Consider the following 14,643-nt stretch of genomic DNA (forward strand, 5'->3'; position numbering starts at 1 on the left):
TTACCTGATAAAATTGTCTCGGAGATGGATTTATTTGCCGACGACACCACACTCTATAGCAGGCATGTGGGGAAAACAAATGAGCACTTATCTAAGGTAATGGCCGAATCTCTAGAGGAAGATCTTCAGTCTGTAGTGGAATGGGGTCATAAATCGATGGTAACGTTCAACGCTGCCAAGACAAAGCTTGTTTCCTTTAATAATTACATGAACCCTTACCAACCACCAATAACTATAGCTAGATATATTTTACCTGAGAGCACTTCGTTCAAGCTCCTTGGCTTAACGTTCACAGGAAACATGAGTTGGAATAGATACATTGAGATCATTGCTAAGGCTGCTGCAAAGAAGGTGGGCTCTCTCTATCATGCTAGGAAGTTACGCCTGAAAGTATCCTGTACCTCTACAAAGCCACCATTCGCCCATGTATGGAGTACTTCTGTCACATTTGGGCTGGTGCATCTGCTACTAGTCTCTCACTCCTGGACAGGGTCCAAAAGAGAGTAGCCAACCTAGTAGGTCCTGAATTGTCATCTAAACTGTCCCACCGACGAAATGTTACATCCCTCTGCCTGTTTTACAAGTATTTTAATGGTGGATGCTTTGACGAACTACAAGCACTTGTTCCCCCTCGATGAAAATATCCCCGCCAAACCCAACAAGCAGCGAAGTCCCATCCCTACACAGTTGAGATTCCTAGGTGTAAGAAAGCCTTTTACTCTAATAGCTTCTTCCCTAGAATGGCAGAACTTTGGAATTCTCTTCCGGTTTCCTGCTTCCCCAACTGTACTGATATGCAGAAGTTCAAGTGTAATGTGAACAGACATCTTGCTGCTAAACTCTCTACATAGTACCCCTGGATAGTAGCCCTCTACATCAAAGTGGCAATATGCCTTGTTTGGGGTGAAAATGTAATAAAAAAAACCCAAAAAACCCCCGAAGACTTTGAGTTGTGCGAATCTTCCGATCGTGCAACTTTTCCGAGGGTCCGTCAAATAAAAACCAAAGATGGACCAGATATGTATCTCCATTGGCCGATGAAAAAAACCACAGAGACTGTTATTTGTCCTTTTCTGTTGCAAATGTTACATGTCCGTTGTTAAACTGTATCTGTCAATATATCAACACTGTCATAAGTTTTATACACGCATCAATTCAACGAACAGTAGAAAAACTAGATTTACGCACGTATATACACACATCAAATAGATGACTTTGACACGTAAACACGAACGTATACACATTCTATATACACACATTCATTAGAAGAACATTTTATATCACTAGACGATGCATGGATTTAGACACGTACGTAATATATGCTCTTCAGTATATACAAAGCACAAAGTACAAAGCAGCAGTAAAAGTTTTCAAACATCGATAATTTATACTAATTGACGTTTTTTGTGTCTTAAATATGAATATATTTATCATAATCTTGTAAGTACAACACGAATCGTATATAAAATATGTAAATTTCAGTGAAAATACCTATAATGCAAAATAAAATGTATGTTTTTGGAATGTATGTTTTTATATAACTTTTCTGTTATAGAAAAAAGATAACTTTCTTTAATTAACTAAAATAACAGTAATATTAAATTGTCTTCCCTTTCCACTAGTATAACTCTTTCGAAAATGAAAACAAAAAAAAATATTTCTGGCGAGTTGAAGTGCACTTATGTCCATTTTTTATTTGTGACCTTTTCTTATTTATGTTTTTTTTTTGTATTTCTATAATTTTCCTCGCGATTTATTTTTATATTTGTCACTTTTTAATTGAAACAAATTTTTCTATTCTTTTTTTTTTTTCCAGAGAGTCGGGTGAGATATATAATGGAAGAAGTCGTCCCAAGAGATGGCGACATAGATATAATGAAACTTGCAGAGGAAACAGTTATAAACGCAAGCAAGATGACTAAATTACGAACGACGACGAGCACTGAATCAGAAAGTAACAAAGACGATAATCCCGAACCAGAAAGTGCTCAACATCATTCGGCCACAGATGAAGAGCATAGTGTTAAAAGTAGCCAGGCTTCTGAGAACTCGTACATTGCCGAGGAAGTTTCTGAAGAAAATGTGGTTACCGTCAGTCCAATAGAACAGCCCAAAGAAGACGTACAATTGTCATCTCTGAAAAAAAGTACCAGTCTGTCCAATTCTAGCTTTTCTGACAGCCTGGATTCCACATCGCAAATGGTGGACATCACTAAAACAGAAGTCCCTGCCCACGAGGTTCCGAGTGAAAAAAATGGAAGCCAAAAAACGCATGACGACCAATGTTCTACAAAGACTCAAAAGAAAACTCTCGGAAGCAGGAAAGGGTCTGTGATACAAACGGGAAGCAAAAGCCAAAGACGGAATGGAAGCGTCTCGCTTTGTCGAAACAAATCCATTGATACTTGTTTGACTTCAGCCGACTGTCTGTCCATGGCCAGCATTGTTACTCCGATGCCAAAATACAATCTCTCCAGCCGGAAAAGGTAATTTTAATTCTCACTTTTCCTATCTTCTTAAATTTTAAAAACTTTTTCCTTCTTTTATACTTAACGAGATGTACCTATGACCCGTTGAGTCAGAATTAATAATTACAGACATTTATGTTTCCCACAATGTAAAATATCTTTTGTTGTTTCTGAACTAAAACCAGTGAGTTGGCATTGTGGTAAGTTTGATCGTCTCACTATGATATGCCTTGAGAAAGAGGTCTCAATGGTTCTGATGACCCCTCTGTAAAGAAGCCCATGCATGGGAAAAGTAAAGATATAAGAAGAGAATATCCTTAACTCTTATCCTCGAGTGGCCTCTGGGCCTTGATAAGTGATGATTCCCTTGTAAAAAAAAATATATATATGTTTCTGAATTTTTGAGATAAGGATTGATTATTTCTATTATTTGGATTCTTCGAAATACTGTTTTCATCTTCACTGCTATTTTCACAACATTTTGGTTGATGCAACCGACGTGTGGTATAGTGGGTAAGGTACTTGGTAAAATTGCAAATTACTTAGGACTTCTACCCAGTCATGAATAACAGAACAATAGCATGCTACCCTGTTCAAAATTTTGTGTAGATTCCATCGTTTGACAAGATACACCTGAAGAAGGTCTGAAATTACACTGACCGAAACGTTATGAAAATAATACTCAAGATGAAAACAGTAGTCCCAAGAATCCAAATAATATGAAGAGGAGAACAGTTGGAAGGTGGTGGGAAAGAGCTGGGTGATGGTTCACTATGCACTGTCTCAGTCCCACAAAGTCCTCATGTTGAATGACGACTACAAACCTGAAAGAGATATAGTATTATTTTACATAGATGCACAAATAAGAAGCTAGAAGAAAATGATTGAAATCATCTGGTTTGAAAACATTAAACGCGACGTCAACAACAACAACAACAACAACAACAACAACGACAACAACAACAAAAAGACAACAACAGGGTTCCTATGCTTTTCTACAGAGGTAAAATGAGATACGTTTGATTTTCAATGTTAGGAAATTCTAGCCCCTCCACCCCCCACCACCACCACTCCCCAAAAGAAGCATTTTGAATTGGGACAAAAATAAAAATTGCCTCTGTCTAGGGGATTTTTCTCTCACTGACGGAGGACAAAACCGATGTAGCAATACGGATACTACAATATGATCCCAGCAAAAAGGCCAACAACAACAGGATCAGCCAGAGCAAAAACAGCAACAAACTAGTCCTCATTGATCTATTTAAAAACACTAGCTAGGAGTTACAGGCCGCCATTTCTCACCCAGATACACCCAAACCAAAGAGCACATATGGACTCGATACTGCCATCTGTTTTAGCCTGCCAAAACCATCCACTGCACTCATCTCACAAGCAAAAGCACACACCTCACCATAACATCTCATACCTCTAGACAACACTCAAATTAAAAGTACTGCACCCCCCCCCTCCACACACACACACATTGACACAACAAGAATATGGCCTCAACTTCTTGTCTCTTATTAAGCAAACTCTTCTTTCAATGAAGTCCAAAGATGGGTGAATCTGGAAAGTTTGGAGGGAGATTAAAACCCGTTTACACTCACTAACATAGATTTAGAATAGACAGCTGCAGTGATCACTTATCATCATCATCATCATCATCATCTGTTTGACATCTATTTCACATGTTGACATGTATTAGACGGCTTTAAAAAGTTGACTTTCAAACTAAACTATTTCTGGCCAGATCCTTATTTTTCTCCTTTTCTCTTGTTACAATTATAAAAAAAGAATAAATTAAAAAGAAAAGGTCCCTTTGGGTTCGATACATATGACGAACACAAGGAGACGGTGAAAACTCTTCCAATTGTGAAGTAGACAGACGAAAAGGAAAACAGAAAAGCAAACATGAATTTAAAAATTCCGAAACCAACTTTATTTACAAAACAAAAAATAACGGAGAAGAAAAGAAAGAAAAAAAAAACAAAATTATGGGAATGAAAAATCTTATGTTAATTGTCTAGTAATGTCAAGCAGAGAGTATATCAAGCAAAAAATTAAAACAAAACAAAATATCAGTTAGTCGACATATGAAAGAATGAAAAGAAAAGAGGTAAGCCCACAGTTCTTTACTTTTATGTATGTGGGGTTTTAACCGTTCGTTATTTCTTCGATTCTAGTTATGCCTCCTTTTATTTGATTCATTCCCTTTGCAATTTATTTCATATTTGCCATCCAACTTTATATCAAATTTGTGTTGATACATTTTGCCTCTTTATTTGTATTCTTCTCATCCTGTTGTGTTGTTGGTATCATAAAAGGGGTACCGTTGTATGATCGTCTAAATGTTGCTATTTGTGATATATTCATATCTAATTGTTCATATGCAGTTGTGTGTGTGTGTGTGTGTGTGTGTGTGTGTGTGTGTGTGTGTGTGTGGTACATGTATTTTGGACATACCTTAACTCCATGCGTCGTTGATCTTGTCCACCTGGAATTCATCTTGTTCTTGGAGGGGAGACTAGAAACCTGTTTTGGACGAATATTCATTCACTCCAAGACGATGGTTGGTTTTATATAGTTTTTTTATTCACCTTCCAGGTGTTGATCGCAGAAGAATGGAAAGTGAATATCTTTGCTTGCATGGTTACTTCAAGGTCTTATTTTCACACACGTCAGCATCCTCCCGCCCAGTGAAGGGGAGGGGACGACCTGTTAAGCCATCTGCTCTTCTTAACGTCCAAAACCCAACTCACTGACTCCAGCTAACCTGATCAGGTGACTTACACGCAGATCCGATCAGCTGGCCCTCACTTACGGTAAAACGTGTCTACAATATGATTTAACATATTTCTTTCTTATGTTCGACCTATTTCCTAACAATCTCCTGCAGTATCAATTCAATTCGTTGTTCGTCCCTCAACATTATTGTCGCTGGCTAAAAAGCAATTTTTTTGTTTGTTTATTTCTTCTTATTCTCTCTTCTTTATTTCTTCTTTTGTATCCTTTGGTCGTCTCACTTGGAGACACAGCGGAACTTTCTACATTTTCTCCATTGGCCTATCGTCTGCCAACTTCTCTGTGGTTTCCAACTCTGTCATCTTTCAACTCTTTTGTCTCCTCACTGCCTCTTTCTAGCAGTCTTCTCTCACTACTCTTCTTCTTCTTAACGGTGCATATCTTTTACGCATGCGTGTTGACTATATATCTCTTTTTTCTTCCATTTATATAGCACTATTCTACTACTATGAAGAAATCTAGGCCATACCATACTCCCCAAACCATCCTTATCACTTATATATTTTTTTTACCTTTTGTGAACTGAACCTGCTACCTCAACTGTACTACATCGAGTAACCCAAGAACTCTCATCCATTCTTTCAATACGGCCATATCATCAAAGTCTCGTACCCTACATACATATCTTTATTCATCCAGATTTAATCTTTCTTTAAGATTAACAGATCTGTGCTTATCTTTAAAAAGTCACGTTATACATCCATTGTATCATTCTAATATCATTTCTATCCATGCAACGCCTGTCCTCAACCGTTACTGGCAAGGTTTCACTTTTATTTGACAAAGATTAATCACATATATAAACAAAGTAAAAATGACCAAATTTGAAAATATTGTAGAAGAATCGACGGAAAATATAAGAAGAATCCCATAAATTTGCCAGATGTGGAATGAATCCGCACCAGTTTCTGGTTAGAGTTGGAGTCATAGCAGAAAATTAAGGCGTCAATAAAGTATTTTCTTTCTCTCACCCTCCTTGGCTGTTCATGACACACTCAAAACAAAATCCTTGAAATGGGAAGGAAACTGTTTTTGTTAACTCCGCCCTTAAGAGAACTTTAAAATTAATATCCTTAAAATGCATTTTTTTTACTCTTTCATTCCAAACAATGCATGTGTTCACTTGGAACGTAAGGGACTACAATTTAGGGATCGTGTCTAATAGAGGACCGTGGGGAGTTGAGCAACGAGATGTTTGTTCACATTACATTTAAACTTCTGCAGGTTAGTACAGCCAGAGAAGCAGAAAACAGGGAGGGAATTCCAAAGTCTGGCAGCCTGAGGGAAGAAACTATTAGAGTAGAAGACTTTCCAGCATCTAGGAGCCGCAACAATGAAGGGGTAGGATTTTGCTGCTTGTCGGGTTAGTCGAGTGTATGTACATCAGAGGGGCACAAGTTTATCAGAGCACATTATACTTAAAACAGATACAGTGATGCAACATTGCAGCGATGGGACAGGGGTTGGAGCTTGACCGATAGTGCTGAACCTATTAGATTTGAGACTCTTTTTTTTATTTACTCTGTCCAAGAGTGAGAGACTAGTGGTTGATGCACCATTCCAAATGTGGCAAGAATATTATGTACAAAAAAGAAAGTAAGGAAAATTGTTGAAAGTGGTTATAACTAGACAAGTGTGTTGTCAACATTTTACACGAATGAGTGGGGGAGGCATAGAGTGAAGCTCAGTCGAGCACCTGCCATAAAAAAAAACAAGAATAGAGCAGAGCGAATGCATGGGCGAATTGTGGCTTTGTAAGTATATAGGGTACTGGTGAAACTATAATTGGCTGATAGTCTAACTGACTCCATGCTTAAAACAGAAAGAACTCCTTCCACTTTATAGAAGAGTAATTATTCAACAGAAAATACCTATTATTATTATTGGAAAGAAATTAAAGACAGTTAATAGTAATATTTACAAAACTTGTATCTATGCAGATAATTTGGACGGAACCATGCTTAGCACGTTTGATTCCTTGTGAGATCTGATTCCAACTGTTTGAAAGAAGTTTAAAAAAACACTAGCATAAGCATACTTCAAAGAACTAGTCTAACAAACTGCATACCAGAAGACATGTTGCAAGTCTACCTCTGCTCTATTCTCATTTTCATGGCAGGTGCTTGACTGAGTTTTACTCTATCATCACCCCACACACACATTCCTGTAAAACGTTGGATACAAATACTCATCTACCTACAACCATTATCAACAATTTTCCTTACTCTGTCTGTGCCTAAAACTAAACAAAAATTCCATGAACAAAGTTTCTTTCCAAGAACTGCCCGTTTTTAGAACACAATACCGTGAGGCTGCTTCACAGTTGACTACAACATGGTCGTTTTCAAGTCTAATGTAAACAAGTGCTTGTTAAGCCGTTCATGTAAATAATAAAATCCTACCCAATTTTTACTATTACCGAACATCTCTGTTATCTAACACTTATTCTCGAGTAGCCTCTAAGCCTTGATAAATGGTGACACCTACCAAGTAAAACTACACATCATTCTATCAGTCGTTGGATTAATCACTCAGTGCTAACCTTTGTCTATTCACATCAAGTGAAAATAGTACATCAAAACATGTGAGTGTTACAATATCATCAAAATTAAAGGAAAATTCCATGAGCAAAGTTTCTTTCCTAGAACTATCTGTTGGACACAATACTGTGGGGCTGCTTCTCAGCTGACTAAATCATGGTCATTTTCAAGTTTAATGTAAACAAGTTCTTGTTGAGCCGTCTTCTTATATAGTTAAACCCTACTCAAGTTCCACCATTACTGATCATCAACCCCCCTTAGTAAAAATACATTACATCATTCTATTAGTTGATGGATCAATCACTCAATGTCTGTTTAAATTAAGTGAAAATAGTGCATTAAAACATGTTACAGTATCATCAAAATTAAAGGAAAATTCCATGAGCAAAGTTTCTTTCCTAGAACTATCTTCTGTGAAGCACAATATCAGTAAAAGAAACAACTCTGAACAGTAATCTTTTAGCTTCTTGGTGAGCCTCAGTTGTAAAAAAGATCATCATTATGAAGGTATCCTAACAAAGAAGTTTCAACTCTTCTCAATTTTCCTTTATAAGCCTTCGAGGGGTGTCTTTTGGCTAGTGAGTCGTGCCTTGAAGGCGGCTTGTACCCTTGTCTTTTCAGATCCACTGAACAGACTACACGTCTTGGACAATCCCGTAAAAGGTAAGTGTTGATGTTAATGTTGATCATCTCTCTCCACTACTTTAAGGTCTAAGGGAGAGACAGGCTTTTGCAGTAATCGCTTGAGTTCGTAACACTTGAATTGGAGTTCATATGGTGGCTTAATGTAATTCCTTCCTCATCTACTAATACCCTTTTAGATGATGGGCACACTTGGTTGGCAGTCATTATTCATATTGGATTAAATTACGTAAGCATTATAGATGCATATGCGCAGCTTTCACTGACGATTTTGTTCTGCATCAATTCCTGTCGTTGTGCTGGTCACTTTCCAAAACATGCAGTAATAAATGACATTTTTTAAAAACTCTTGTTCACCCTAAACGTGGTGTATTATCACTAAAGCATAAGGGATACTGTGATAGGGGCCAGATTTATAAGAGGACAACCTTATTAGAAGGTTTGTTACTCCTGTTAATGCTTTTGCCATTTGTTGTTCTGAGAGATTTCACAACAGAATGAAATTTTTAACAATTACAAGACGTCTCTTCAACCACCGATATCCATGACAAATAACACCCTCCCTGAGAATTCTTTCTTCAGACTCCTCGGCCTAACATTCACAGGCAATATGAACTGGAACAAACACAATGAGGACATTATGAAGGCTACTGCAAAGAAGGTGGGTTTCCTCTATCGAGCTAGAAGACTACTTACACCTGAGAATATCCTGTACCTCTACAAAGCCACCATTCGCCCATGCATGATGGAGTATTGTAGCCACATCTGGGCTGGTGCATCTACCACTAATCTCTCCCTCTTGGATAAGGTCCAAAAATGACTTTTCAATCTAATAGGTCCCTCTTTGTCAGCTAAGCTCCAACCCCTGTCCCATCGCTGCAATGTTGCATCTCTGTGTCTGTTTTACAAATATTTTAATGGAATGTGCTCTGGTGAATTCGTTGCACTTATATCCCTCGACATACATATCCCTAACAAACCTGCTTGGCAACAAAATCACACCCCTTCACTGTTGAGATCCCTATATGCCAGAAAGTTTTCTACTCTAATAGTTTCTTCCCTCGAACAGCCAGACTTTGGAATTCCCTTCCTGCTACCTGCTTCCCTGACTGTACTGATATTCAGTTTAAATGTAACATAAACCAATATCTTGTTAATCTTCCCTAGGCCTGATCTCAAATAGTAGCCCCTTACATCCAAGTAGCGATATGCCTTGTTAGAATTGAACGTGAGTAAAAAGAAAAAAAATCAAAGAACTGGAGGATGTCATATAAGTATTAATGATTCCGGTTCCTTCACATACTTAGCCTCAGCATTTACCAAAGTAATAAAAGTAGTCAAATGCACTAAGAAAGTGAAATCTTTTTACCTCGCATCAATCTCGTTTTTTTTGTTTTTTTTTTTAATATTTAAAACAACTTCTCCAACCCCTGTCCCATTGACACAATATTACATCTTTATGTTTTACAAGTACTTTAAGGGATAGTGCTCTGACGAACCTCTAACACTTGTACCCACTCAACGTAAATGCCCCCCTTTGACTAACCTGACAAGCAACAAAATCCCACTCCTTCACTGTAGAATTCCCTAAATGATGGAAAGCTTTCTACACTAATAGATGCTTCCCTTAAACTGCTAGACTTTGGAATTCCCCCTATCTTTCGTGCTTCCCTGACTGTATAAATGGGCATAAATTTAAATGCAATGCTAACAGATATCTTACTGCCCAACTTCCTACATAGTGATTCCTTAGGCATAGCCATACATGGTAGCTCCTTATGGCCAAATGGCAATATGCCTAGTTTGGGGTGAATAAGCGAAAAAAAAAATATAACAATAAAAAAACAAACAAACAAGGTATAATGTCATTGAAGCATGATAGGGGTCAGATGTATAGAGAGAAAATTCTTGGTTCACATTACATTTAAATTTTGGCATGTTCATGCAGTAACAGTCTAAGAAAAGAAGCCATCCAAGTAGAAAATCTTCTTACTGGAAGATTTTCTACTTCTACGGTGAAGGGGTGGGACTTTGTTGCTGATCGGATGTGTCAGGTTACAGCTGATATGGCATAAAAATGAATTAACTGATGGAGAAATATCAAATTTAAAATATAATTTAAATTTCATAAGTTTTCATTCCAGACACATCTAGATTTAAACTGTGAGACTGCTATCCCAAGTAAAATTCGCAAAAATCATATTCTCAATATAATATATGATCTCAAGCTGATTTGATTTTTGTGTTGCTTTCTCACAAAAAAAAGAGCAAAGTGATAAGGATAAACTTGAGAGAAAGAGGGATAAATAAAGACCTGACCAGAGATAGTTTAATCTGGAATTTATTTTGTCTAGTCAACTTTTCTATTAGACACATTTTAAATTAGTTGTGTTTCGATATTATTTTGTTTATTTTTCTAAAAACATTGGAAATATCTTCCATAAATATACCCCCTAAGAATCTATATTTATATAAAGATAGCTTTGAATAGTTCTAAATCACTTCTAAATTAATTAACTGATTTTTATGAATTTTCGAATAGCTGCTAGATATAAGGATATAAGGGTAGATAATATAGGTAATATTTATTTTCATTTAGTAAACGGGCCAAGTCGGGATAAAAGCCCTTTGTGAAAATTCGGATACTTCTGAATTTTTCAAAATTTTAACAATTGGTATTCGATATATTTCCCAAATTTCAGTTTCTTTGCAATATTTTAAAGAATTTTATGGGCATAATATGAGTACAATCTCTCATTTAAAAATTAAAATATTTCAGATTTGCATTGAATTTGATCCATATTTATTAAACATCAATTAAATAAGATTCCCTGAATTTCAATTTCTTCTAAAGATCACTTAAGGTGGTCGCTAGCAGAATTTATAATAATAATCACATTTTCTAGAATTAACATTATGTAATAAATCTTGATCAAAATTAGAATAAGAATTCTAGACATAAGGTTTAGTATCATTGTGTGTGTGTGTGTGTTTTTTTTGTGCTTCTGCAAAGCTAAAAACCGACATTACTGAACTAAATCTAAAACTTAGGTTTAGGTTATAGTTAATTTAGTATTAGGTCGGTATTACCCCCCCCCCCCCGATTTTTGCAAATTCTGTAGATATACGTTTATTTTAATTTCCATAAAAGTGGTTTAAAACTCCTGTTTGGGGGAATTCATTTTACTCATCCATTGATGAATATTCTTTGAGATGTTGAGCATGATTAGAAATCTGTGGCATTAAGGTAAATGGTTTGACTTAATGGTTAGTTGGTTGCTGGGTTTCACGGCATGTCAGTTCTTCTTAAATCATTTTCTGCAGCAACCACACTTAATTTTTGTACGTAAATGGTCTAAATGATTAAAATAGAATCAATAAAGAGAGAGAGAGAGAGAGAGAGAGAGAGAGAGAGAGAGAGAGAGAGAGAGAGAGAGAGAGATTGGTATATGGCTAGATAGCTATAGAAAATAAAAAGGAAACAGCGAGAATGAAAGAAGGTGGTACATAGACTAAATTGAAAGTCTGGTAAGATATGAAAAAAATAATGGAGAGAAAACGAGATGAAATTTGAGTGCAATGAAAAGTTAAAAATATACGCAGAAAGCACAGAAAATGCAAATACAAAAATTACAGAATGAAGAAAGAAAACTAACTGAGACGAAGAAATGAATTTATAAAAGAATAAAAGAAAAAAAAAAAAAAAAAAAATATATATATATATATATATAAGGGCGCCTTGTCATTTTTTCAAAAACCGTAAATTTAAGCTAAATGGAATGTAACTGTTTAAACAACCTATATCTCATTTGATTCGCCTTTTATTTCTCTATAATTTTACCTGTTTATATTTGACTTTTAATTGAAGTATTTTAGTGTTCAAGTCAATTTAAAAAAATAACTTCACATCAAGAAGGCAAAATCAAACTCCACACAATAAAAAATTGTTATTTAAATGTACCTTTAGGATATTAATGCAACATAAATACAACAGGAACACAATGAATTAGCAATATTTAGTAAGCTTACCCTACTGAAATTTGACAGCCTGCAATTTTTCGGGCATTCATTGAATTAGTCTGTGGCAATACTCCGTTGACAGGGTATCCCACTTCTTTAATTTTTATCCAAAGTTCTTCCAGATTTGAGATTTTATCATTGTGTAGCTGTTGCTTGATGTAATCCCATACGTTTTCGATAGGATTGAGGTCTGGGGATTGTGCAAACTAATCCAAACACGGAATATAATGCTCTTCCAGGAACCTCTTGACATTGCCAACTGTGTGAATGAGAGCATTATCCTGCATGAAGATGGGATTATCATCCAAATTCCGACCAAAGTAGGGTAGAAAATGTTCAGTCATAAATATACTTGATCAAATTAATTCGACCTTGCAAGCAAACTATAAGCCCTGGACCATTGGCACTAATAATGCCCCACACCAAAACTGAACTTGCAGCATTGAAACTGTACACATAGGATTAAATTCTTTGTCCTTCCTTCGACGGATGTACTGCCTACCATAACTGCCTAGCCTATTAAAGTTGCTTTTGTCGCTAAAAATCACCTTAAACCAATATGAAGAGTCACAATCTTCATTGCATCTGATGAAGTCCAGACGGCGCTTTCTGTTCTTTACAGAAAGCATTGGCTTGCGTCTTGCAACAAACACAGCCTTACAAATTAAATTCCTTCAATTGTTTTTAACTGTAGAAAGAGAGCATTTTTTTAACAAGATTACACTGTTGTTGTATTTTTGGAGCCGTTTCAGATCTGTTTCTGAGGCTGTAAATCTTGATAGCATTATCTTTCCTGTAAGAAGTAACTCTAGGACGACCAAATTTAGGGGATATGTGAACACTGTCGGTGTTTTGATGCTTTTGCACAATCATTCCTACCGTTTTCTCATCACATTTCAATCTGCGGCTGATTTCTCGACTAGATAATCCAGAAAGGTGGAGATTAATGAACTCCTGACGATCATTAAGAGAAAGTCGAGGCATGTGAGGAACAACAACAATTACGGTTAGAAATGCTTTGTTGTCTAAAAGGGGAATATTTTAAGCTGGTTTTAAGCTCATTTGTTACTGTGGAGTTTCTTTTTGCCTTCTTGATTTGAAGTTAATTTATTTATGATACTTCAATTAAAAGTCAAATATGATCAGGTAAAATTATAGATGGATAAAAGGCGAATTAAATGAGATGTGGGTTGTTTAAACAGTTACATTTAATCCAGTTTACATTTGCAGTTTTTGAAAAAATGACAAATGCAGACTTTCTTTTTTGCGCCATTCTATATAGGGTGGAACGATAAAATTATCGCCATAGAAAAGACGACATGATTCCACTTCCGTTTGAAAAAGAAACGGTTTTCTTTTTTTTGTTGCACACCATCTACTAGTTGGCCAGTTCTGTAAAAATCCCAAGAGCGATAGGAACCTTCTATCATGTCTGAAAGGGACACAATGTTCAATGAGTGAGATCGGAGATGCGCCACTGTACATCTCATGCTCTTTACTGATTCAAGTTATAACAATAGGAGCATTGCCAGCACCCTCAAAATGCAAATCTGGATGGTTTAACACTTGAGGGCAAAGCTCAACAAAGTTTCCAGCCACAGTTATGGTCTTTGGGGTGGTTTCAAGTCAGGGCCAAATCATGCCACCTCACATCTTCGAAGTCGGCTTGAAAGTCAACACCAAAGTGTACCTGGGTGTGCTGAAGAGTGTGGTGATCCCCTGGTGCAATCAGGTGGCCGCTGGCAGACCCTGGGTTTGGCAGCAGGACTCGGTGCCTGCCCACAAGTCCAAAAAGGCTCAGGCTTGGCTTCAGAAGGAGTGCTACGACATTGTACCCTTCTCTCACTGGCCCCCCTCCTTCTCTGACTTGAACCCACTGGAGTACTTCGTTTGATCCTATCGAGAACATCACAAACATGAACTCCCACAACACCAAAGCCAATGTGATCACTGCCATCCACCGAGTATTCACCGAGCTCCTGCTAGCATTTGAGGAAAAGGTATGCTCCCAGTTCTGGACCCGTATTGAGGTGGCAATTGAAGCTGAAGGTGGCTACATGTAATTGATGCCAGGTCTACTACATGTTACTACAAGTTACCTGAATTGATTTTTTCAATAAAACTTTAAAAATAAAACTGTGGTGTTGTATCAAGGAGACGATTGAGGCTGA

General features: G+C 36.8%; 1 protein-coding gene across 8 annotated transcripts in view; it reads left to right on the plus strand.

Annotated features, from left to right (window-relative positions):
* LOC145295990 (uncharacterized) overlaps nt 1–14,643 on the plus strand; it is a 171,961-nt gene that overhangs the window by 135,652 nt on the left and 21,666 nt on the right. For 4 of the 8 annotated variants that reach the window (XM_080141958.1, XM_080141953.1, XM_080141954.1 and 1 more), the window contains 2 exons: nt 1,817–2,486; nt 8,432–8,473. In XM_080141958.1, the coding sequence (XP_079998084.1) occupies nt 1,837–2,486; nt 8,432–8,473 (692 nt within the window). In that variant the 5' untranslated portion in view covers nt 1,817–1,836. The remainder of the gene's footprint in view (nt 1–1,816; nt 2,487–8,431; nt 8,474–14,643) is intronic. The other 4 variants (XM_080141959.1, XM_080141957.1, XM_080141956.1 and 1 more) reach the window with 1 other exon arrangement.

Source organism: Euprymna scolopes, chromosome 16 (genome assembly GCF_053919585.1).
Source record: "Euprymna scolopes isolate OS-2025 chromosome 16, ASM5391958v1, whole genome shotgun sequence".
Taxonomy (NCBI): domain Eukaryota; kingdom Metazoa; phylum Mollusca; class Cephalopoda; order Sepiida; family Sepiolidae; genus Euprymna; species Euprymna scolopes.